We start from the raw sequence: 24,798 nt of genomic DNA on the forward strand, positions 1-24,798 counted from the left end.
CCACAAGATTAGTTTCTTTCAAATAAACTAGGACTTCATGAGGCAGTCCTGTACAGATGTACAAGGGGGCTAAAACAAGCTTCGCCCTTCTTTCTCCATGAACTCACAAGAGTCATGTTCTTCAGTGACTTCAGGGAATGGTAAACTAACTTAGCACTTAACCTTCCCAAAGACCTCATCCACTATTTTATATTGAGAAAGTGGTATTTAAATAAAGTACCTTGAAGGACAAAGATCTCTGAGTTGTTTGGAAATTATTCCAGCCTGAAAACATTCTTCTACAAACCGCTCCAGCACAGAGTATGAATGTGGGACATCCAGATTAATGTCCAGAATTTCATTGTAAATTCTCTCATAACCCTACAACAATAAAATTACACACATAATTGTGAGCCCATATAAAATATATGTCATAAAACACAATCCATCACTATGTCATCAATCTGTATTTAAGGCCAAATATTCAAATGGTTAAACTGAAGTCAGATTTGAATCATGAGAAGCACAGAAAGTAGATTTGTTACAGTGTTTTACAACTGTTCTCTTTTATTAGAGTCAGGAAATAACAGACATTGGCAAGGTTGAGGAGAAAAGGGAAGGTTTATATGCTGTTGGTGGGAATGCAAATTAGTTCAGCCCCTGTAGAAAGTGGTTAGCAGATTTCTCAAAGAACTCAAAATAGAATTTACCATTCAACCCAACAATCCCATTACTGGGTGTATACCCAGAGGAAAATAAGTCATTCTACCAAAATGACACCTGCATTTGTATCGGGTACTATTCACAATAGCAAAGACATGGAATCAACCCAAGTGCCCATCAATGGTGGATTAGACAAAATGTGGTACATATACGCCCATGGAATGCTACATAGCCATAAAAAAGAACAAAATCATGTCCTTTGCAGCAACGTGGATGCAGCTGGAAGCCATTATCCTAAGAAAATTATCACAAACATAAAACCAAATAATGCACGTTCTCACTTGTAAGTGAGAGCTAAACACTGGGTACACACAGACATGAAGGTGGGAACAATAAACATTGGGAATTTCAAAAGTGGGGAGGTAGGAAAGAGGGCAAGAGTTGAAAAACTACCTATCAGGTACCATGTTTACTACCTGAGGGGCAGGATCATTCATTAGAAGCCCAAACCTCAGCATCACACAATATACCCATCTAACAAACCTGTACATGTACCCCTCTGATATCTAAAATTACAAATATAGATAAAAAATAAGTAAAACTGGTTACATAGCTAAAAAAAAAATTTTAAATACTGTTCTCTTAAAAGAGCTGTAGACAGGCATCAGACATTGGGCAAACTCCTTTCCCATCTACTTCTCTATATACACTTAGTACCTTTTTAAAAAAATACAAGGCAAACAAAAACCTCACAAACATTTAAAACAATCATAACATTTTTAATAGGAAAAAAGTACTTTATAATTTGTTAAAAGTTAAAGGTTCATGTTTCTCTCTAGATATAAAATAGAAATTGTCACATCTTAGAAACCGAACCCTTGAGGTAGAATACATAATTACATTTGTTAAAGTAGGTTAAAAAAAAAACACTGCAGTGTTACTTTCCAAGAAATGGCTGCAAAAGGTTCAAACCTCAAACATTACCATTAAGAAAAAACAAAACGTATAGGCATATTAACACTAAACATACCTAAAGAAAATTTCACTGACAATTCATAATCTGTATTCAGTCATATATTTAAGGCATAATCCTAAAAGTTGTTCAAAAATAATGTTATACTTACTCTTTTCATTTGGTCTACAGTAATGGTAGAAGACTTCCAAAGGGACATTAATAAATCCAAAATCATCTTAAATGTACTTTCTCCAGTTGACTCTAAAACCATTATAATAGCCTAAAAATTGAATCAATGAGTGAATTTTTGGTTAATTCATATATGAAGCTGCTCCTAAAATGTACCCAGATGCCTTTTGTAATCGTAGAAATTTAAAAACCACTTCCTCCTTTGACATTAAAAAAAGGATGTACATTATTTAAAAAGCGTAAGTCACTATGGTATAAAAAGGAACACTTAATAATTCTCTTTGACATGGCAAGGTAATCTTACTTCATATACAAGCTCATGGTGAAAATGAGGTACTTCCAGTTCCTTAAGGCAATGTTCAGCTTCAGATATGTCTCCAGAGAGTAAATATTCTTTCAGCAGCATATCAATCTATTAGATTTAAAAGTTGAGATGTGTTAGAATTCCTAACTTTTAAAATATCATGCTTGCCTACAGGATTATTTGCCCTCATTCCAATATAATGAAATAGTGGTTAACAAACAGCTAATAACATATAGATTGGATGTGGTACTATTATAACAGAATTTTTCATAATTAAAAAATAAATCCCCAATTTTTAAATGGTTCATAATTATGATTCAAATGCAATGCTTCAGTGTCTGAATCACCGAGATCTACAAATAGGTTTATAATGCACGCGTCCTGGGTTGTGACCATAATGCCTTAGTGTGCCACTAAAAATAAGGGATTTTAAATACCACTAGAGGGCACTAACAAAGTTTCAACATAAAGTGGCATAAAATATTTCACTTCTATCAAGATGCTCTTAATAGTGCACTGAGAGCCAAAAAATGAGAGATGATAATGGGGCATTACTAGACAGGGAAAAGATTTCCACATAGTTTCTCTTTTCTCTACAACTGAAAATTTGAAACTCATTATCTAAAATGTTCAATAATTCAGTTTCCAGCTGTAGCTAAAGAGACAAGTCTTGATTTTCCTGCTCAAACTTGAACATCTCAAAAAAGTGGGAGAACTTTTTCAGCACAAGAGTTTCAACTAGGAATATTTTTCCCTATATGTTAGTTGTTAAAATCCCCTTTGTATTTGGTGGGCACATACCTAGTTGTCTGAATGTTGAATGTTGGCTGACTGAATTAAAAGAATCAATATTTAAGTATCCTTCCAACTTCTATAAGATATTTTCATAAAAGGTAAAGTAAAATTTAATTGCTGTCATGCTTTAGGATGTAATAGTTACATGTAAGTAAATATGTTATTTAAATATTTACATGTAAGTAAATATGTATTTAAATATTTACATGTAAGTAAATATGTATTTAAATATTTACATGTAAGTAAATATGTATTTAAATATTTACATGTAAGTAAATATGTATTTAAATATTTACATGTAAGTAAATATTTAAAGCATAGCATTTGAATATTTTTACTTTACAAACTAATACATAGTCACGCATCGTTTAACAGGGATACGTTCTGAAAAGTGTGTTAGATGACTCTGTCGTGGTGCAAACATCATAGAGTATACTCACAAAAACCTAGATGGTATAGCCTACTACACACCAGCGCTATATGGTATAGCCTATTGCTCCTAGGCTACAAATCTGTAGAGCAGGTCACTATATTGAATAATATAGGCAATTGGAACACAACGGTATTTGTGTATCTAAATATAGAAAAGGTACAGTAAAAATACAGTATAAATGATTTTTTAAATGATACACCTGTATAGAGCACTCAATATGAATAGAGCTTTCAGGATGGAAGTTACTCTGGGTGATTCAATGAGTGAGTGGTTAGTGAATGTAAAGGCCTAAGACATTACCCATACACTGGCTATGCACTTTATAAACACTGTATACTTAGGCTACACTAAATTTCTGAAAAAAAGTAACTGTGCTACAACATTACAACTGCCTCCTTATCACTCGACGATAGGAATTTTTCAGCTCCGTTATAACCTTATGGGACCACCATCATCCCATACAGTCCATCACTGACCAAAACATCATTATGTGGCACATGACTGTACTTGTTATTCAAATTATATTACTTACTTTTAACATTTGTTACATAACTTTAAAAGTATTAAAAATATCCCCCATCAAATTCCATGCACTTCTGAGAATGATAAATTACAAATACATTTATACATTTCTAAAAGTCGTCTTTGATCCAACCCTTCCATGTAAGCAAATATCCAAATAATGTCAACCTCAAACTCATATACTGGTAGTTTTATTTCCATTTTTATCTTGTCAATTTTCTTTATTGAGAGAGAATTCACACACCATAAAACAGCTTGTCCAGTTTCCAAAAATATTAATTTTGGAGAGTATTACCATCTTAACAATATTAAGTATCCTAATCCATAACCATGGGATATCATTCTATTTATTTAGGTCTTCCTTAATTTCTTTCAACATGTTTTGCAGTTTTCAGTGTACAAGACTTGCATTTGTCTTGTTAAATTTGTTCCTAAGTATTTTATTTTTGATGCTATCATAGATGCAGTAATTTCATTTCAGATCATTCATTCCTACTGTATAGAGGATTGAATTTTGTATACTGATCTTGTATCTTGCAACCTTTCTGAACTCATTTTTTATTTAATAGTTTGGTTTCAGTTTGGGGGAGTTAAAAAATGTTGTGGATATTCATTCAAATTTTCTGTATACAGATCGTGTTATCTGGGAATACAACTAGTTTTATCTCCTCCTTTCCAATCTGGATGGCTTTTATCTTTCCTGCCTAATTGCCCTGGCATCTTGACTATTTTTATACCTCAATTTTTCTAATAATTGTTTAATTTTTAAAAAACAGATACTGCAATCATGACATTACAAACACTGACTCATCTATTTTAACATATATAAAAGCAAAAACAGTCAAGGCTCTAACTACATTTTGAACTCCTTAACACTTAAGCTAGATACACATACACACACACACACACACACCTCATTAAAAGACTTACTAAAAATCAAAATTATAGTTACATGAAAAGATTATACTCAAAAATCAGAAGCACATGAACTACAAATCTTCTAGTTGCATGCCTTAAAGAGATCTGCAGATAAGGAGTTTTTTTTGTTTTTTGGTTTCTTGTTATAGAATACCACATTACAGCCAGAAAAAAAAAATCCATAGGGAATAAAACTGGCATTTTAATGCAATAAATCGCTTTTTCTTTTTTTCTTTTTTTTTCCGAGACAGTCTTGCTCTGTCACCCACGCTGGAGTGCAGTGGCGCAATCTCGGCTCACTGCAACCTCCTCCTCCTGGGTTCAAGCAAGACTGGTGTCTCAGCCTCCCGAGTAGCTGGGATTACAGGTGCGCACCACCATGCCCGGCTAATTATTATGTATTTTTAGTAGAAACGGGGTTTCACCATGTTGACCAGGCTGTTCTCAAACTCCTGGCCTCAAGCAATCCACCCGCCTCGGCCTCTCAAAGTGCTGGGATTACAATCAATTTTCTTTTAAAACATGCATATGGGTAGTGAACATTCTCACAGAAATCTAACACTCTGATCTACTCTAGTGCTCATAATTCATAACTCATTATTTAAGACTATCTGGTTTTAAGTTGCTCATATAAAAGCATATTTATTGAATAGCTAAAAGACAGAAAATCTCATTTCAATAGCATTTGAAAATTATTAAATAATAATATAAGAAAAAGATTTCAGGCATTCCTTTGAAGTTCATAGATGGCTTGCTTATAATTATTCATGAAAGCCATTTTAATAGACTCATTTTTTAATCACATTTTATAATAAAAGGTTATAAAGCCAAATATAAAAAAATTATTTCATTTTCTAATTGCAGCTCTAAGACCGAACTTAATTTTTGTCCATAAAAATACCAGCTAGTAGCCACAATTTATTTCACTCAGAAGAATACATATAAATTAAGTTAAAAACAATACCTAATCATTACCTCTTTAACAAGGTGATTGACAGATTGCTGCCCACCTCCAGAGCCCCACACACTATCTTTACGCTTTCCACCTTTAGACATACTCAGAAGCACGGTAGCCTTATCCAGAGCAGCTCTACAGAGAAGGAAAAAAATTTAAGTTTGATAGCTGGAAATACCTAAAGTTTACCAAATTAGGGATACAGCTGACAAAATCCTATATGCCCTAAATAACATAAAAACAAAATAAAATTCAAAACACTTTTTCAAAACAAAAAGGAGCAAAAAAAGTTGATCCTCATGTTAATATTCTCATGCTCTATTTCATTTCTCATTCAAGAAACATCAAAACACATTACAAAATAACTGATCTACACTGAGAAGAAACACTTCACATATAATTAACTTTCACCTAGATCCATGCCTTCCTACCCAGGGACACCATTTCACTATGATGTGAAGTAACCCTAGAAAATTAAGTTAATATATAGACCTGAGGAAAACTAAGACATGCCTAAGTCCAAGTCTCCAAGAAGTTAAGAAAAATCATATAGCATAACTCCCAAATATCACATTTAGGTATACCAAATATCATATTAATTATACTAAATCACAAGAGTGAAAAAGACATTTTCTGACTAAGATTTCTACAGTAGATAAATGCAAAATAAAACTATAAATGAGGCCTCTCTTGTTAATGTTATCCATCTTATTAGAATATTAAACTACTACAGAATGCTAGAACCTGAAAACGGAACTTAAAGATCTGTCCAATGGTTTTGTTTCATAAATAAAGAAACTGAGGCCCAAAGAAGAGTGGCTTGACATGAAGGTAATTAACGATTCAGCTAAACTCCAGAACTTTTGCATTATAGTACTGTCCTCTTCCTGGTATATCATGCCAACAGTCTCTCCATTTTAACAGTGGAGAATATAGAGAAGTGACAAACAGATGTACAGAGTGTCTGATTAATGCAAGTATCATTTCAATAGGATCCTGTAGAATTTTCCCATATTTTGAAATTCTAAGTAGGAAAAGTTATTTACTTACCTAGCCTGCACACAATCTACAGTTCCTTTGTAACTATCAATATAGGTATTACATAAAATTCCATCTCCAACAGCTCTAGCAATAAACTGGCCCACCAACTGTAAAAAGGAAAAAAGAAGAGCTACATAAAAAAATGTTAAATAACTTTTATAGGACACAATTTCTAAATACATAAATGATGAAGATTAGCTGAAGTACACAGTCAGTACCTAAAAGATGCTGGAATTTTTTTTAAAAAAACCTATGTAGTAGCTGTTATGCCTAGCATAGACTCCCACGTCTTAACCTTCAAGTTAAGTGCCACAGTGGGGGCCACATCTGTTTTGCTCACTAATGAATACCTAACACCTTGCACACTGCCTGAATACATAGTATATGATCAAAATTTTTTCTTTTTTTTTTTTTTAGACAGAGTCTTGCTCTGTCGCCTAGGCTGGAGTGCAGTGGCGCCATCTCAGCTCACTGAAACCTCCGCCTCCCAGGTTCAAGTGATTCTTCTGCCTCAGCCTCTGGAGTGGCTGGGACTACAGGCGCACACCTGGCTAATTTTTGTATTTCTAGTAGAGACGGGGTATCACCATCTTGGCCAGGCTGGTCTCGAACTCCTGACCTCGTGATCCACCTGCCTCAGCCTCCTAAAGTGCTGGGGTTAAACGAATGATTTAAGGTCAAGTGAAGTCCTCTCTTCTTAAAAAAGAAATAAAAAAAGGACTAGGTTCTCTCAAAAACTAATCAAAGGAATTTATCTTGTGGAGAAAAAAAGTTATATCAAAATAGTTGAAAGTATGTTCACAGCATTATTTATTATAAAAACTGGAAATTAGTGTCCAAAAATAAAGGTATGGTTAAATAGTATACACGTAAAATGGTATACTATGTGGCCGCAGGGAAAGATATTTACCATATTTTATGGTATGAGAAAAATCAAGTTTACAAAATAGCATACATGGTATGATTCCATTTTTTTAATTTAAAAAAATTACGGATTTATAGAAGCCATACATTGATATATACCCATAGAAAGGAGAATGCAAAACTTAACACCAGTAGCAGTTTTTGCTGGCCTTTCTTCTTTCTGGCTTTTTTCAAAAATTCTACAATAAACTTATATAATCATTTTCTTAAAGTATGTGTATTGGTATAAAAGGAAAAAATGTCTGCATTAGAATCACCACTTAATATCTCATACAGAGTATTGTCTGTCATAAGTATAACAGAAAGAGCATTTAGGAACTGACATGCCTATATTCTGTTTCTAAATTAATGTTTTAAGTAAAGTGATTTTACCTTGATTAAAAACTTTTGACAATAGCAACAATTTCACGTTTTCAAAGCTACAAAAGGGAAGAGTCTTACTTATGACTTTTTATAATAAACATTAGTGAAGCATTCAATCATAACCTACATTTTTTAAAAATCTTAGCTAATAAAACAACTACATATAATAAAGACTATATATATGGCAAAAAAAAAAAATGACCTAAAAACTATGCAGATCATGGGAGAAAAGTACGAGATAATGTTAAATCTATAGCATGATGAAGACCATGTTTAAAAAACAAAAGAACTAGGAAGAAATACATCAAAATGCTAGAGGGGTATTTCGGTGTGGTAGGAAATGTGGGTCATCCCCTTCCATCTACTAAATTTCCTAGGAGTATACATTATTTCCACAATTAGGAATATAGTAGTGGGAGGGAATGAACAAAAAGAAGAATCATACAAACCTGTGGTGCTCTAGGAGTATCCAATGCTAATTCAGGTAGATCTTTCAACAATTTATCAAATGATTTTTCCACATCACTTGTGCTCATTACTGTCCCACAAAGGTCAGAAAGAAGCTTAGATGTCATCTCTCTATGACTAGCCTTCCCCTCCAATGCTAAGGATACTGCCAACACCGGTACTCCACTTTTCATTTCACCAAGATTTAAATCTCTTAACATTTCCTATTCAAAAAAAAATTTAACATTTTAAAAGTGTATCACTACCTATAGTTCAATAAAATTTTATTTTTGAAAAATTGAGCTTTTATCTGTATCTCTCTACCTCTCACTCTTTGGAAATAATCAAAAGACACAGTCATGTTTTAGGAGATAGGATAAATACACCTTTCCCTGTGCATAAATTAGACATTGATCCACTTTGTCAAGCTTTAACTGCCTTAACATCGCTCAATTCAAAAATGTGAAATACATTTAAAATACTGTCATGGGTCACTCAACGACACGGATACATTCTGAAAAATTCACCATTTAGGTGATTTCATCAGTGTGCAATCATTATAGAGTGTACTTACACAAACCTAAATGGCAGAGCCTACATGTAGGCTATATGGTATAACCTATTGCTCCTGGGCTACAAACCTGTATAGTATGTTACTATACTGAATACTGCAGACAACTGTAACACAATGGTTACCTATCTAAACACAGAAAAGATACAGTAAAAAGAGTATTATATGAGACCACAGGTATATATGCAGTCTGTCATGGAAACGTCATTATGCAGCTCATGGCTAGTTCATTAAACTACATAATATTGCTAAGATTGGTATTAGGAGTTAACTAACCTGCCTTACAATCTATTATTTCTATAAATATTGTTTTATGAGAATTTGTGGAGAAATTCATTTTAGATTATCATAAGCTATTTATATTCTACTTTTCTTCAAAGCCTTCTCTTGAAATAAAAATTCACTTTACACTTTTGTATCAAGTTTAAAATGAGATCTTAAACAACGTTTTTAAATGGGATTATTGGTTTAAAATTCTGGGGTAAATTTAAAATTTCCTTTTAGAAATATAATAGCTGCAGCTAATACTTACTGACTAATGTATCAGGCATTATAATAGCCTCTTTATTTATATTATTTAATACTCAAATAGCCCTTTGAGTATTAAATTATCACACCTATCATACTCAAAGCAGAGAGGGCACACAGCTGGAGTAGCCAAACAAAGTGGAATAAAGGCAGTCTGACTCTAGAAGCTAGGTTCTAATTCAGTTAGAGTGCCCTCCTCTTTAATGAAAGTTTTCTTAGAATCTTTAAATCATGATATACTACTAAGAGAGTGCCAAAACTATTTTCACAGCCACGTAACTGGTGTCCTTGTTAGTAATCTCTTCTCACTCACTGCATTTCATCTTCCTTGACCACACTTTAACAACTAATCCATTACCCTCAAACACGATACTCCTCTTTCCTGGAAAACTATCTTAACTGGTGAACTCCTCAACATCCTTCAGACAGCAGAGAATCATCTCTACTATTACTCTCTATTTTATGCTTTCCAAACACTACTCAGTTAATAGATATGTAGTATACAATTGGTCTTATGCTAGGTAGATTAACAAGATTTCAACAGTCCCTGCCCTCATAGGACTCATGGAAACTTTTCCTCTATAACAGAATGTTTCACATACTTTAATAATCTGTTTACATATCCTTTCTTTCACTTGACTGGGCTTCAAAAGGGCAAGAATCACCTATTACAAATTCCTCCAGATAGTATGCACTGAACAAATATTTGTCTTATATTCAAATCCTACAAATCCAAAGATATCAAACCTCACAGTATCAGACAAATCATAAAAGTCCAGTCTAAATTTTAAGAATCTAAATGATCAAAGTCTTCTAAAGAGTTACAATTGTATTACTGTAATTCGATAATCCTAACTAGACCAATAGTTTTATTTTATCCTAGATTTACTTTATGAACAATTCATAATTATTCTCATGGCTTCTGTATAATTCTTTTTCAAATCTTTATTATTTGTGGGGTTTTTTTTGGACAAAATACAAAAAGATTTTATCCTACTTCTGAGCATACTTGAAATAAATGTCAAAAAAATGAAACTATGTCAGGCATTCTTAACTGAGATCCCTGAAGAGGTTTCAGGGGGTGTCTATAAGTGCCCTCAAACTGCTAAAATTCTATTTTATAAATTATAAAAACAGATTTTATAAATTCATATACATTACAAATTATCATTATAAAAATTATAAAAATATTGTGTCATTTTTCAGAGAAGAAAATGGCACATAGCTCTCATCACATCCCAAATATATAACGGTTTTAATGTAATGAAATTTTATTCCATTTCTTAGAAATTCACTTATGCAAAAGAAAATGATTAAATTTATTCAGTGACCCAAGATCATTCTAAATGTATTTTGCTTATAAAAGATGTCTTCTCTCCTATATTAAATAAATTATACTTGCAACTTTAAACCTACCGCAACTTCATTAGTATCTCCATGCTCAAAATACTCCTGTATGATTGGTGTTAAAGTCTTCTCAAATGCCCTTTCATCCAAAGGCAAAACTACAGTTTCATAAACACAGTTCTCCTGTGAGGGGAAAAGGGAGTAAGAGTTACAAAAAAACGAAATGCAAATAAACAAATGAAATTGCTGTATAATTTTATATTCTAAGTAGTTAATAATCCCCACTCAGCACAAGACAAAGACATGCTACATACATTGATCACATATAAAAACAGAATCTAGGCCAGGCAAGGAGACTTATACCTATAATCCCAACACCTTGGAAGGCAAAGGCGGGAGGATCACTTGAGGCCCGGAGTTCAATACTAGCCTGGGAAACATAGCAAGACCCTGTCTCTACAAAAAAATTTTAAAAATTAGCCAGACATGGTAGCTTGCCCCTGTAGTCCTAGCTACTCAGGAAGCTGATGGAGAAGGATCTCTTAAGCCCAAGAGTTCGAGGCTGCAGTGAGCTGTAATTCATCACTGCACTCCAGCCTGGACAACAAAGCTAGAAAATAATAAAAATAATAATAATAAATAATAATAAAAATAGTAGAATTTATATGTCACTGCTCTTTTACAAAATCAGAATACAATAAGCCAATATATAGATTAGACCATTAACCACAGGAAATACATAATTTGCTCCCAACCCCCATGTCTTCTGTTAATTTCTTCTCTCAAAATTTTTATTTCTCTCTCAAAACCAATCTTTCAGTAATCAAAAAGTTTCATGATGGCTTCCTATCATATATGGTGTTTTAATTAAAATTTCACTTTAAAAAAAATGAAGCAGGAACCAAAGCCTTCACGATTAGATTATAATAAAAAGTATAACACAAAGATCAATGTTGTAGTGACAGAAAAAAATCTCTAAGGAAAAAAGCACTGTTCAATTGAAATTTCAAAAAGAAAATTAACATCCATCATCAAACCATTCCTCTCTCCCCATGCAAAAAAAGCTCTGAAATGCAGTGCCCCCTTATCTACAAGGGATATGTTCCAAGCCCCGTCTGAGGATGCCTTAAACCACAGATAGTACCAAACCCAATAAATACTGTTTTTTCAATCCGATAACCTAGACAGCTACCATGTGACGAATGCACGAGTAGTGTATACACTGCGGATACACGCTGGACAACGGAATGGCTCACATCCTGGGCAGGATGAGGTAGATGAAGCTGGACAGCAGGAGATCTCATCACACTACTCAGAATGGCATGTAATTTAAAACTTATGAATTACTTCTGAAAGTTTCCACTCAATATTTTCAAACCACATTGGACCATGGGTAACTGAAACTGCAGAAAGTGAAACCACGGATAAGAGGGGACTGCTATATTTGCAACTGGTGACTGGCTTCAGCCTAAAAACATATACTTGAAAGATTAATACATTTTTAGCAAAGATTCTACAGTACTTGAATCCTACTAGTTTCATATTTTTCATATTCTCTTAGAAATATTTCCATGTCTATTAGTTAAAAACACTTAAAATACATACATACAACACACAATAAAAACAACCTAACATATACTCTTAACATTTTCCTGTCTAAAATTTTCATCACCATGTCTTACCTTGTGCAAAGAGACACGATTTTCAAAAAACATAATCAAAACATTTGGGATTTGCTTCAAAATAATCCAAAACAGGGTGGGGCAAAACAGCCAACAGAAGACGCAGAGTAAATGGAATGAAACAAGACTGCCTATGAGTTTGTAATTATTTAAGTTTGTAAAGCTAAGAGAAGAGTACAAGCAGATTATACTATTCTACTTTAAATTTTTTCCATTTAAAAAAATACCAAAAATTCACTTCACAATCTATTAAAAATTTACATTTTCAGCATTATCCCTGAAAGAAAGATGCACATGTCCCCAAAACAAAATTTATTATATAGTTACCATTCTAAACAGTAATATTTAAAAGGAGTCTAATATCTGTAACTCATAATATTCAAAAGAAGATATTCTCAATTATCATTAATATAGAAACAAAGCATATTAACAGAATTTACTGGAAAATGGTCAACTTAATAATCCTAAGTGAATTTCTAAAGAGCTATTTTTGACTCACTACAGAAACCAAGTGAAAGTTATGCATGTATTACTGTCAGTTTACTTGGTTTCCTAATCCAAAACATATATATACATATGACTTCACACATGTATGAGTAAACTACAAACATGAAGTCAAAAAAGTTCATAAACATTTTAAATATTATGAAAAAGCAAAGCACTGATACCTGGTCATCATCATAGTTAGGATCTTTCACATCTACCTCCTCCACATCATACACCTGTCCAGGGGTACCCCAGACACCTTTGCCTCCTGCACCACCTGAAAAAGTTTAGAATTGAGAAAGAAAACACACAAAATTCATCAATTTGTTGAAATCTAAAATAAAATGTTCCGATGTTAAATAACAGCTAAAAAATTGTATTTAATGTCTGTTAGTTTTTTTCCAGTTTTCTTCCCCTACTGGTTTCCTTTTTGTTCAGACCACTCTTTCAATATTTCCAAAAACATTAAGTTAAAATAGCTTATGAAGTAAAAACTAAAAAAGCAGATGCTTTAAAAGCAAAAACAAAGATAAAAAAATAGCTATATTGAGGACCTCAAAGGAGATGATATTGCAGATGAGCTCTAAATTTTATTCGACATTTCTTTGAGACTAAGACAAAAAGAAACATTCCGGGCCGGTAAAGCGTAGCATAGAAAACTCAACAAGGGAAAAATTATTTAACAAGAAAGGACAGTAACCACCATCAAATATTTTAAAGTCAAATACAGTACTCTTTAAATATGAAAGTACACATTAAATCACACAACTAGCAATATGTTACAAATATAGGAAAGAATTCTAATTGCTTTTAAGCATTAACAGCCCTGAAAATTCTACTTTCTAAATACAAAACAACCAAAAGAAGCTTAACAATTCCAATTTTCAAAGTTGCTTTTCTGTATCAACTTACTGAAATGTTTTAAGGACGAATGTATACATTATTTTTTAAAGAACCTTTACAATGTCACCAACATTTCTGGTTTTGGAGGTTTTTATTTTGTACCAAGTATATCCTTGCCATCAGACCAAAACAGAATCTGACAACCAGGTTTCATTTTGATATAAACCATGATTGCAGAGGCATTTAACAAAAATAATTTTTGACAGATCACAAAAACATTTTACAAGAAACCTAGGCTATAAATTGAAGTTCCCACCATTCAGAAGGTGATGAAATTGTCAGAAAACTCTTATTCAACAAATATTTGTCTACAATGTACTAGTCACTATTTCAGGTACTAGAGAAACAGCAGTGAAACAGACCAATCTACTACAGAACCCGAAATAAAGAGCTAAAGAGAACTCACAACAAGATCTAGGAAAACATTAAAATTCAGATCTAGACGTTATCAATCAAATTTATATTTATTAGTAGTAGTAATGGACATAATTATATTAAATAAGTATGATGGATTTCTGACTCCTTTCAAACTTAGAGAATATACGCAAAACTCCTAACAGTGAAAAACATCAGTGTATATTTTGCTGGAAATAAACTGTTAACATTCTGCTCAAGAAAATTAAATCTACTCAAACGAAAAAACATCAACCTAAAGAAAAAGTGAGATGGTCCTCACATTATTACTAAGTAAAAATATATACAAACTGTAAAGCCTTACATTATCACTTTTTGAATTTCTCTCATTCCTAGAACAAGGAAATTGTAGTATAAGAACCAGATAATTTTTTTCCACTTGTTTATCTTCCATTTGTTGGACATGATATATACCAACCTTTCTTTGGTAGTCCCCTTCCTTTCCCAGATCTGGATCGCCTATCCAGCAACCTTCCCTTTGGACTGGTTGGCACAGTTACTCCACTTCTAAGGGCGTCACTCCCATTGTCACTGACCGAATCGCCTCTGCCAGAGTCCCGGGATGAGTTTTTCCTTAGTCGCCTTTTTGCCTTGGCATTAATTCTAGCTTCATTAATGGAGGATGCTGAAATCCAATTTCCATTTATTTCATTCTTTATTTCCTCAGTCCCAGCATTTTCTTCATCACCGGAAAAGAGAGAGTCACTTAAATTATCAGGATCTTAAAAAGAAAAATGAAGAAAGAAAATTCTAAGTATTTTAACTATCTCCTGTTTTTCAGATACAGTGGTAAGTTAGATTAGGTTGAATCACATGACATTACCATTTTTGTAGGTAAATTACAGTCACATATTGGGAATTTCATCTACTTCAACCTAATAAACAACTAAATAAGATTACTTTTCACATTATCAAGGAAAGTAAATCAAGGCACTGAATTTTAACAAACAAAGCATGTTTGTTTCTTACCAAAAACAAACCAAATTTGTTTGTTTTTACCAAAAGAAGCATGTTATTTCACGTGTTTAGATCGTAAAATCTATGCTAAGAACAACACCAAATATAAAACCCTTAGACTTTTATGAGCTAAGAGAGTTAAGCAATTGGAGATATTAAGAAAAGACAAAACATCTGAGAAAGGAGATAAACTAATATTTATAGAATGCCTATTATTATCAGGCACTCTGCTAGACACTCTATCATTTATGCACAAGTTTGGCAGTTAATTATTGTAACATTGAGGACAGATAAGGAAACTAAGGCTGAGAATGTTTAAATGATTTGCTAAACATCCCGTAACTAGGTATAAATACTTAAGAACTATTAGTAATCCAAAAGAGAATGAAAGACATTTAGCAAATAATCACATATGACTGTTGAGCTGAACTGCTGATGCTTTACTGTCTCAAGATAAAGTTTGCTTTCAAGAAAAGCCATCATCTCAAAGTCCTAATTCATCTCCCTAAAATTTTCTCCTATTACTTACCATCCTGAAAATCTTCCAGCCTATATAAAACTGATTCTTCTGAAAGAGATCAACATACTGGAGTTCCCAGTGGTTCCCCTACTTACAATGTCGCCCTCATTGTTATTTTCAGTTATCAAAATCCTTTAGGATATAGCCCAAGTCTTACCCCCTGCATTAAAACTTCCCTTACAACTCTAGCTACAGTAACACTAATTGCTCACATACTATTCATTCAACACGTCATGGAAATCACTTTCTTTTTATATAGCAGTCTTTTTCTTCCAACTAAGTCATAAGCTTCAAAGGAGAAACCACAACTAGACTGTATGTCCTTCTTTGTATCCCCATCACCTAGCAGAGTGTCCTTTATACTCAAATTCCACGGAGATAAAGTGGAGGCACCTGGCTTTGCCCTGAAAGCTCTTTAAGTCAGAAAGGCTACTGAATTAGCTACCACTGGGCCACACTTTTGTTCATTATTGTCAACGCAAATCAGAGCTGAATCACTCAAATCATTTTCTATATGCCAAAAGATAATTATAACATGTCAGGTCTATGTGCATGGGCTTTAATGTTTTAAGACATGTTGAAACCAAAAATTTTCATCAACCTATAAAAAGCATACATGTGTTTAAATCTTCACAATTCTTGACATACTTAGGAAGTTAGGAATGTTTTGTTTTAAACAAAATCATCAATTAGAGCCAAATTATTTCACTAGTCTCATAAGTAGTCTCCCTGCCTCCAGTCTTCAAACTATACTGAATGAAGACTGATTTTCTCAAGCATGCCCTCACTGAAGATCCTTTAAAAGTAGTCCCATTATGTCACAAAAAATGTAAACTTTTTTTTTTTTTTTTTTTTTGAGACAGAGTCTCGCTCTGTCACCCAGGCTGGAGTGCAGTAGTGTAATCTCAGTTCACTGCAAGCTCCGCCTCCCGGGTTCAGGCCATTCTCCTGCCTCAGCCTCCCGAGTAGCTGGGACTACAGACGGCTACCACCACGGCCGGCTAATTTTTTTGTGTTTGTAGTACAGACGGGGTTTCACCGTGTTAGCCAGGATGGTCTTGATCTCCTGACCTCGTGATCCACCCGCCTCAGCCTCCCAAAGTGCTGGGATTACAGGCGTGAGCCACTGCACCAAGCCAAAATGTAAACTCTTTACCTTGTAATTTAAGGTCCTTTATGATCTTGCCCCTGCTAACCTCACCAGAATCACTGCTAACTACTCCCACACTCAAATTGTCAGAGCTTAAGTTAGATATCATAGGGAAGAGATGGGAGGGATTCATTTGGCAGAAAAATACTGAGTATATTACAAAAAGAGAAAGTATAAAGTAGGAAACCGCTAAGAAAATGTTTCAGTAATTCAGTCACAAGCTAACTGGTAAAGAGCAAGGGTAGTAACTGTGGGATAAATAATAATGTTACGCTTTTAAAGAAAATAATAAAGAACTTTTAAGCAGAATGTATCTAGGATTAAAGAGAAGTGAAACAATGCCTTAAAAGTTTTCAAACTGGTAAGAAGCCAGTGTTAGGATGGTGTGTTTGGGACAAAATCATAACCATCAGTAGTAATTATAGTCTTAGTGGAAGTCGTAGTACTGTTTCTTTCATCATTACCATTACTATTGTCATCTTATTAGATACCAGGTTCCACACTACCTGGTACCTATTAGATACCAGGTTCTATGCTAAGGCACTTTACATATGTGGTCTATAAGCCTCAAAAGCTCTAGAAAGAAACTGTTTATCCTCATTTTACAGAAGGAAGTGTTTCACAAGAAGTTATATATCTAGGAAGGATTATGGCTAGGATTCAAACCCACATTTTTAATCCCATATAACTATGGAAAATACAAAACTAGAATACAGCAGAGTATTGACAGCTACAGAGACGAACAAGGGAGTGAATGTAAAGAGAGATAAAAGTGATTAAGTGGAAGGGGACAGAAAGACCAGGATCAAATAAATTAGATGACATTTTCGTGTAAGAGTGGATGGTTGAGAAAAACATTAAACATCTACCTGTAACATAGTGCTTTCATCATTGTACCATTAAGGTGAACCACAAAACTGGTCCAGAAGACACAGGACTCAGAACTATAATAAAATGTCTTAAACTGTCCCTTGGAGTATTCAATTTAAATACATCTATTTCCCATAATCGAGTTTTCTTCAACCATTTTAATATCCTTTCAAGTATGTTTGTGTCTCTGCAGTAGTAAACATTCTCTCTCAGTATAATTTATATATTTGACCTTATCATTTTTAACCCATGTTTGTATTAATTGCTTTATATTTTGTTATTCATACTCACCTAAGTGTTGGAGTTCCATAACCCCTATTGAGCTGACTTTAAGAAAACCAAAATTAAAATGATAACCTGAGTACAGAATGTGATGACTTCAAAATTGTTTCCTACTGTGTACTAATTCCCTCTTTCTGAATTCTGACATCTCAATAGTAACCACTCCAATTGTATATGACCACAGCACCAGAAAATCACATTTTCAATTACTGGTGTCCAGTGAGTGGCATAATTAGAATAATATTACCACATTTTCATGTATTACATACCTAGTATGTGCTTCACAGACCTAACACACATATACAATATCTCACTAAATCCTAATTGCACATCTATAGAGAGGGTATTTATATCCCAATTTTATACACGAAATAACTGAAGGTCAGAATAAATAACCTACTTCCTCCAAGTAAAAGAGTAAGAGTGTGACTTGGACTATTCGCTATGCGAAGAATTTACTACAAAGAGGGTCTATCTTAGGCCTATCCAAATATTGAAGAACAAGTCTTTTATTTTAAGGCAGTGCTGGACACAAGCACCAAGAACAGGGTTAGAACTAGGTCTTACTGTAGTTAGGAAACAAAAAGTATACATTTTAAAGCTGTGTTTCTATTTCTAATAGAAATAGAATGCAAGCCACATAAGAAATTTTAAATTTTCCAGGAGCCACATTAAAAAGTAAAAACAGGTGAAATTAATTTAAATATATTTTATTTAATCTAATATAACCATATCATCTCAACATGCAAGCAATATAAAAAATTACTGAGATAGCTGACCTTCTTCTCAACTCAAGAGTAGCCACATTTCAAGTACTCAACAAACACATATGGCTAAGTGCAGTGGTGCACACGCCTGTAATCCAGCTACTGAGGAGGCGAAGAGGGAGGATCACTTGAGCCCAGGAGTAATAATAACCACATGTAGCTAGTGGTCACCATACTGGACAGTGCAGAAAAGAGGCAATTACCTATATGTAAAATATATTCTAAACTGTATTACCATCCCCATCTCAATTAAGTAGGTACATATTACCCATTTATAACCCTAAAGCATACTCATACAGCTATTGTATATAGCAGCACAGAAATGATCATTAATTACATAAATTTTTTTCAATTTTTTACCGCACTTTAAAAAGATCCTTAAATAAACAATGGTAAAGAAGCTTCAAATTCAACGTGTTTGTTCAGATCAAAGAAAACTATGTACATTGTAAACAATAGTGAGTTAAGTCACTGAAGAAATAAAGATGTATTTAGTTATGAAATACACTTAAAATGACAGAAAATAGACAGCTTTCAATATTAATAAAACTATAAGGCAAAGAATTATCTAAAGTATACCAGTATGAACTGTTCTCACTATTCAGATATTACACAATTCTAATTAACTTTTTGGGAGATTATTTTGAAAACTATAAATACATTTTAAATTATCTTGAGTTACTCACATTTGGTCATATATTCCACAAAACTTTGTTCATTTTTATGATAATAACATGCTATTGAAGCACCATGGAGAATTAGGGAAAATACCCTAGGTAATTTAGAATATAAAAATTATTTGTTAGGAAAGGTATCAAAGATACCACTAAGTTTATATTACAGAAATCACTAACTAGCCTATGTGAAAATAAGCAGGTTCACTATTCTTCTCCATTCTGTACTATATAACGGAGAATAGGAATGTGTGGAATGTGAAAGGATAGGCAGAAAAATAGGACGTAATGAATTTCCATGAAAATAAAAATCACAAACTTGACTTTAATATAGCCTGTTTTCTTATAGCATGAATAAAACAGTATTTAAAGATAGCTTTTCTATCATGTTTTTATAAAATATGCAATGGTCTGAAGTTTCCTCACAGCATAGTCAAGGTTCAAGATATTCAGCCTAGGCAACGCAGTGAAATCCTGTCTCTACAAAAAATAAAAAATTAGCCTGGTGTGGTGGCACACACCTGTTGTCCCAGCTGCTGAGGAGGCTGAGATAGGGGAGGATCTCTTAAGCCCAGGAAAGTCGAAACTGCAGTAAGCCATGATCACACCACTGCACTCCAGCCTGGGTGACACAGCAAGATCCTGTCTCAAAACGAAGAAAAAAAGAAAAAAAAAAAAAAAAGAACAAAAAAAAGAAAAAAAAAGAAAGGATATTCTTACTTACCTGCAGGGTTTACATTCAGTATCTGCTCATTTTCTACATCCATTTTCCCTTAATTTTGCTTGCACTGATTAAACAAATTACCAAATGGAAATCTTCCTTCAGAATCTGTTTTTCTAAAAGAAAAAAAGAAAGCTTCAAGATCTTTTAAACTGATGTAATTAAGCTGAATTAAACTTACTTAAGCACACTGTAAAAACAAACGACAACAACAAAAAACACTTAATTCCATTAAATAAAACAGTTCACTTTACTTTCAAAGACAACTTACCCTAATTAACATTTGGTTCCAATCTTCTTGATAAATTTATCTAAGTCAAAAAAAAATCCCAGATTTCAGCATGTGCCAAAGCACCCCTTTAATTGGAATTAAAAGATATGTTTGCGATATATGTTTATGTCAAGTTAAAGAAATACACACATCCAAATCTTTTAGGAACACCAAGCCTCAAAATTAATCTGATATACATATATAGGAATATAAATACTGGATAGTTCCCTACCAATGAATTATGAGTACTCCAAAATAAAAACAACACAGTTTTAGTTAATAAAGAATATCACATGACTGTGTTATTTTTCACATTACGGCATATCTGAAAGGCAGATATATCTGCCACTCATTACCTAGGTCTCTATAATTACTAGAATAAGACTTTGAGATTGGGAGAAACTTTTAAAATGAGCTTTTTTGATAATATTATTTATATGAGAAATCCATTTTTTAAAAATCTGATCATTTCAGAAAGGAGTAAGTACAATGACGTTAAGCATTTCAGTATTTTAGGCCTGTTTCAAAATGGCTTAAAAATTAATACTGGAAGGTTTGATGAAACCAGTTACCTTTTAGACAATTAATGATACAGATCCAATAATGTTATATGAAAGAAATATCAAAAGTTTTCAAAAAATATGTTACCAGAAAGTGCAACCAAATTAAGATTTCAGAATCTCTCTAGAAGTATTTTTAAATAGTGGTTTAGAGTACTTAAGTGTATGTTTAAGTCACATAGGTTGGATATAAGTCCTTCTGGTCATTTACAATCCGGTTGCTAGCAGTGTGCTCTTCAGAGATACAAAATGCACAAATTAGTGAAAATGCCTAATAAATTAATTACAGAAAAGCACATTTTTTCCCATATAACGTAACCTACTGTTAGATGTCATTTTAGGAAAACAATGATATATACAGAGCCTCCTGGGACTCAAAGGTGAAACTGACTTTTAAATTCCTCATTATATACTATTATTTGCTAACATAAGTTTATAGCCCTTTTCTTCAGAAAAGGGTACTGTTTTGTGAAACAAAAACAAATGGACCTTATGTTAAAATTATAAGCTTCTTACTATGGCATAATCCTCAGACTAACATGCTATCATATTGCTTGGGAACTTAAGAAAATGGTGAGATCATTCTCTAATTAAGAATAAATTAATATATGTGAATCTTTGTAATCACTTTTCACTGTAACTCCCGCCAACATTAGATATCAAAAAAATCTTAAAAATATATAGAGATTCATATAAATATATGAACAAAAATGGTCTGCAAACCTAAACACTCAGCATCCTTCATGGCTGAAAAGGCTACATTCTGTTTTAATTCCATGCATGAATTACATACAGGAAAGGAATAATGTCATATGATATGTGTTTCAGTTTTTTAGAGTTCCATTACAAAGTCTTTTTCATTCTTGATGAAAGTATAACTTTTGAGAGAATATTTTCTGCAGAACCTAGTAAGTGAAATGATAACTGATGTTTATAAAGCCCTTTACAGTTCAAAAAGAATTGTACATGTATTATTTAATGTACCTTACAGAACAACCTTTGGGTAGGTATTCCACCTTACACACAACTAAACAGATTCAGAGAGGGTAGGTGCTATGTCCAAGGACAGACAGCTGCTTAGTGGAACAGCCAGGATGAGAATCCAGACCTTCCAAATCCAGTACTGTTTGCACAAGTTCAATCCAAAGTCTTAATATCCCACAGGAAGATTCTTTTCAAGGGTTAACAGAAGCTGATTAAAACAGACTTCTGCTTTTCAATCAAACTTTTAAATGCTGTTTTCCAAACACTAAAAATAATTATTTTAAACTATTATACAGAAGGCATTCCGTCAGACAAAGAAAACTGTCAGGAAATGACTATCATCTCTTTTATTAAGATAAAAACAAAGTTATCTTAATAAAAAAAATAGTCCTGTGTCTTTAGGCAATGATAACCCGATCAAGAACTCAAGTCATATTTGATAGCAACAAACACGTTTTAAGAGTTTAGATAAGGATAAGACATGTTCCACGTTTTTACTCTCTTTAAAGTAGTAGGATTTTTTCCAATTTATTTAACAACCCTTAATTGGCCCAAACAAGAAAATATAAAGCAAAAAATCCAAACCCTATTTCCTTCATACTAACCTACAAAAATGAATTTTCGATGAGAAAACTATACATACAAGTTAGAAGAAAACGAAGGCTGACATTAAACACTGTTCTTTTCTCCAGTGTGTTACATGAAATATACAATCAGAAGTATTCAATTGCCAAGACATTCCCTAAGAGACAGACCCTCCACTCCCCCACGAAATATATATATATGTATCATTGAAATACACCTCATAAATTGCTCTGGCATTTTGGGGAGTCAAGCTTTGTCCATTTATTAACTAGGATTACTTGTATTCATTCTTCGGCTACAAACAGCTAATTAGCAGCTTAATACCAGCTAAAAGCATTCTACTACAGTAATGCAAAAGTAAGCACTACAGATAATATTCAAGCGGCATTTATTTTTGCAGTCCTAACATTTTTTCCTTTCACATTAGTACCACAGAAAAAGCCAGTCAATTATAATTCAAAGACACTTACTGAGATATTAACGTATTCAATAAGCCTATAATGAAGGAATATTAAGGGCATAAATAACAGTAACTCGTTGCTTAAAAAGCACTTGGTGGTTTCCCAAAAAAGTCACGTTAAGAATATCGAGATTATAACAAAGTAAAAATACAAGTTAAAAACAGGGAAAATCCTTTTTTCCCCGACACCTAATCGCATTTCTGATCGTTTTCATCATTTGTAGACACTACACAGTTGCTGGCTACGTAGCGAGTTCTCACAAGGGGGAGGTGGACGAAATTGACGTCTGCAGACAGTTTTGAAGCTCTTGCAAAACCCCATGTACGTTACAGCATCAAACTGACAAATGGAGCAGATGGCATGCGTTTCACAGAAAGGGGGCTCCCTTCCCGGCTTTGTTTTCTCTGGGAGATTTTATTTTACCTAAACTAAAAAAAAGAGACCCTTTGCCGGAAGACTGGCGCGGCGAAGTTCGCGCAGGGCTGGGGCGGCGGGCACAAGTTCGCCTCCCAGCGCCCCCGGCGAGGCTAGCGCGCGGCCCCTCCCCACAACGGCCGGGCCAGTTCTGCAGCCGGCTCAGGCTAGGACCCCCGAAGTCCCCGCCAGGGTCGGCACCCGGAAGGGGCTGGGCCGGGGCCGGGGCTCCGGGGTCACGCCGGACAGGGGGCCTCATCTTCAGATTCCCAGGGAGGGCAGGGGGCGGGGAGGGCGCGAATCTTCCTCACAGGATTTCAGTCCAGCCGGAAACACGCCTTCCAATTCCGGCCCCCGAATTCAACCTCCGCCAGAGGCGGAGGAGGGTTGAGGGGGACCTTCAAGGGCGAGCGCCTCGCGCGCCCCTCTCAGTGGGGAGAAAGCTGCAGGAGGGGGCGGGCCCGCGCCGCCACGCTCCAGGCTGGGCCCAGAGGGAGAGAACCAGGCCGGATGCCCGCAGTCCGGGGCGTTGGGGCGGGCGCGGCTGGACCTGCGGGGCTACGAGGAGGCAGCCGGACCCCCGCACCCCAGGCCCGGACCTGACAGGGCCGCGGCCCCCACGCCTCCGCCCCCGCCCCCTCCCATGGTGCGGCTGCCTCCGAGGGGGGATGGGGGAGAGGGCGCAGTCTTCCCGAGCGTGTGAGCCGCGCCTACTGGTACTGACCCCTAGGGCCCCCGCCGCTGCTCGCCCAGGTCCCTGGTCAGCCGGCCCCAACCCCGCTCTTCCTCTGTCGCCGCCTCGGAGAGTCTCTGGCCCTTCTCGCTCCGTTTGTTTTTGTTTTCTTCTACCCAGTAACACGGGGGCGAGAGGGCGGCGCTTATTGGCCAAGGCCGGGTGGTCGGCTGGCCAATCGTGGCGGCGGAGCCGGAGCTGAGGAGGAAAAGGGAGAGGAGTGAAACGTGGAAAGTTGGGGAGGGGCGCGGGAGGGCGCATGCGCGTGTGGCTCCTGGGACTGGCTGGAGCCGGAGCGGAGCGGGAAGTCGGGGTGGGGGTATGTTGGGAGGCGTGGCGGGATGGGAGCGTTGGGAAAAGGGCAGTGCTGGGGGATGGGGACGAGGATGAAGCTGCCTCGACCCAGCTCACCCATTTTCCTCACAGGACG

General features: G+C 35.0%; 1 protein-coding gene across 12 annotated transcripts in view; it reads right to left on the reverse strand.

The window, feature by feature from the left end:
* PDCD4 (programmed cell death 4) overlaps positions 1-24,580 on the reverse strand; it is a 46,229-nt gene extending 21,649 nt beyond the window's left edge. For 11 of the 12 annotated variants that reach the window (XR_004028741.1, XR_004028738.1, XR_004028740.1 and 8 more), the window contains exons 1-11: positions 24,360-24,580; positions 20,364-20,468; positions 14,838-15,140; positions 13,285-13,379; positions 11,004-11,117; positions 8,491-8,712; positions 6,764-6,861; positions 5,734-5,848; positions 2,091-2,198; positions 1,767-1,877; positions 221-360 (exon numbers count right to left, since the gene is read on the reverse strand). Coding sequence is in view for 1 of the 12 variants with exons in the window: in XM_030807168.1 (XP_030663028.1) it covers positions 221-360; positions 1,767-1,877; positions 2,091-2,198; positions 5,734-5,848; positions 6,764-6,861; positions 8,491-8,712; positions 11,004-11,117; positions 13,285-13,379; positions 14,838-15,140; positions 20,364-20,406 (1,349 nt within the window). In the remaining 11 variants the exon portion in view is untranslated. The remainder of the gene's footprint in view (positions 1-220; positions 361-1,766; positions 1,878-2,090; positions 2,199-5,733; positions 5,849-6,763; positions 6,862-8,490; positions 8,713-11,003; positions 11,118-13,284; positions 13,380-14,837; positions 15,141-20,363; positions 20,469-24,359) is intronic. The other variant, XR_004028744.1, reaches the window with a different exon arrangement.
* Positions 24,581-24,798: the final 218 nt, after the last annotated feature.

The sequence above is a fragment of the Nomascus leucogenys genome, chromosome 3 (genome assembly GCF_006542625.1).
Source record: "Nomascus leucogenys isolate Asia chromosome 3, Asia_NLE_v1, whole genome shotgun sequence".
Lineage (NCBI taxonomy): Eukaryota > Metazoa > Chordata > Mammalia > Primates > Hylobatidae > Nomascus > Nomascus leucogenys.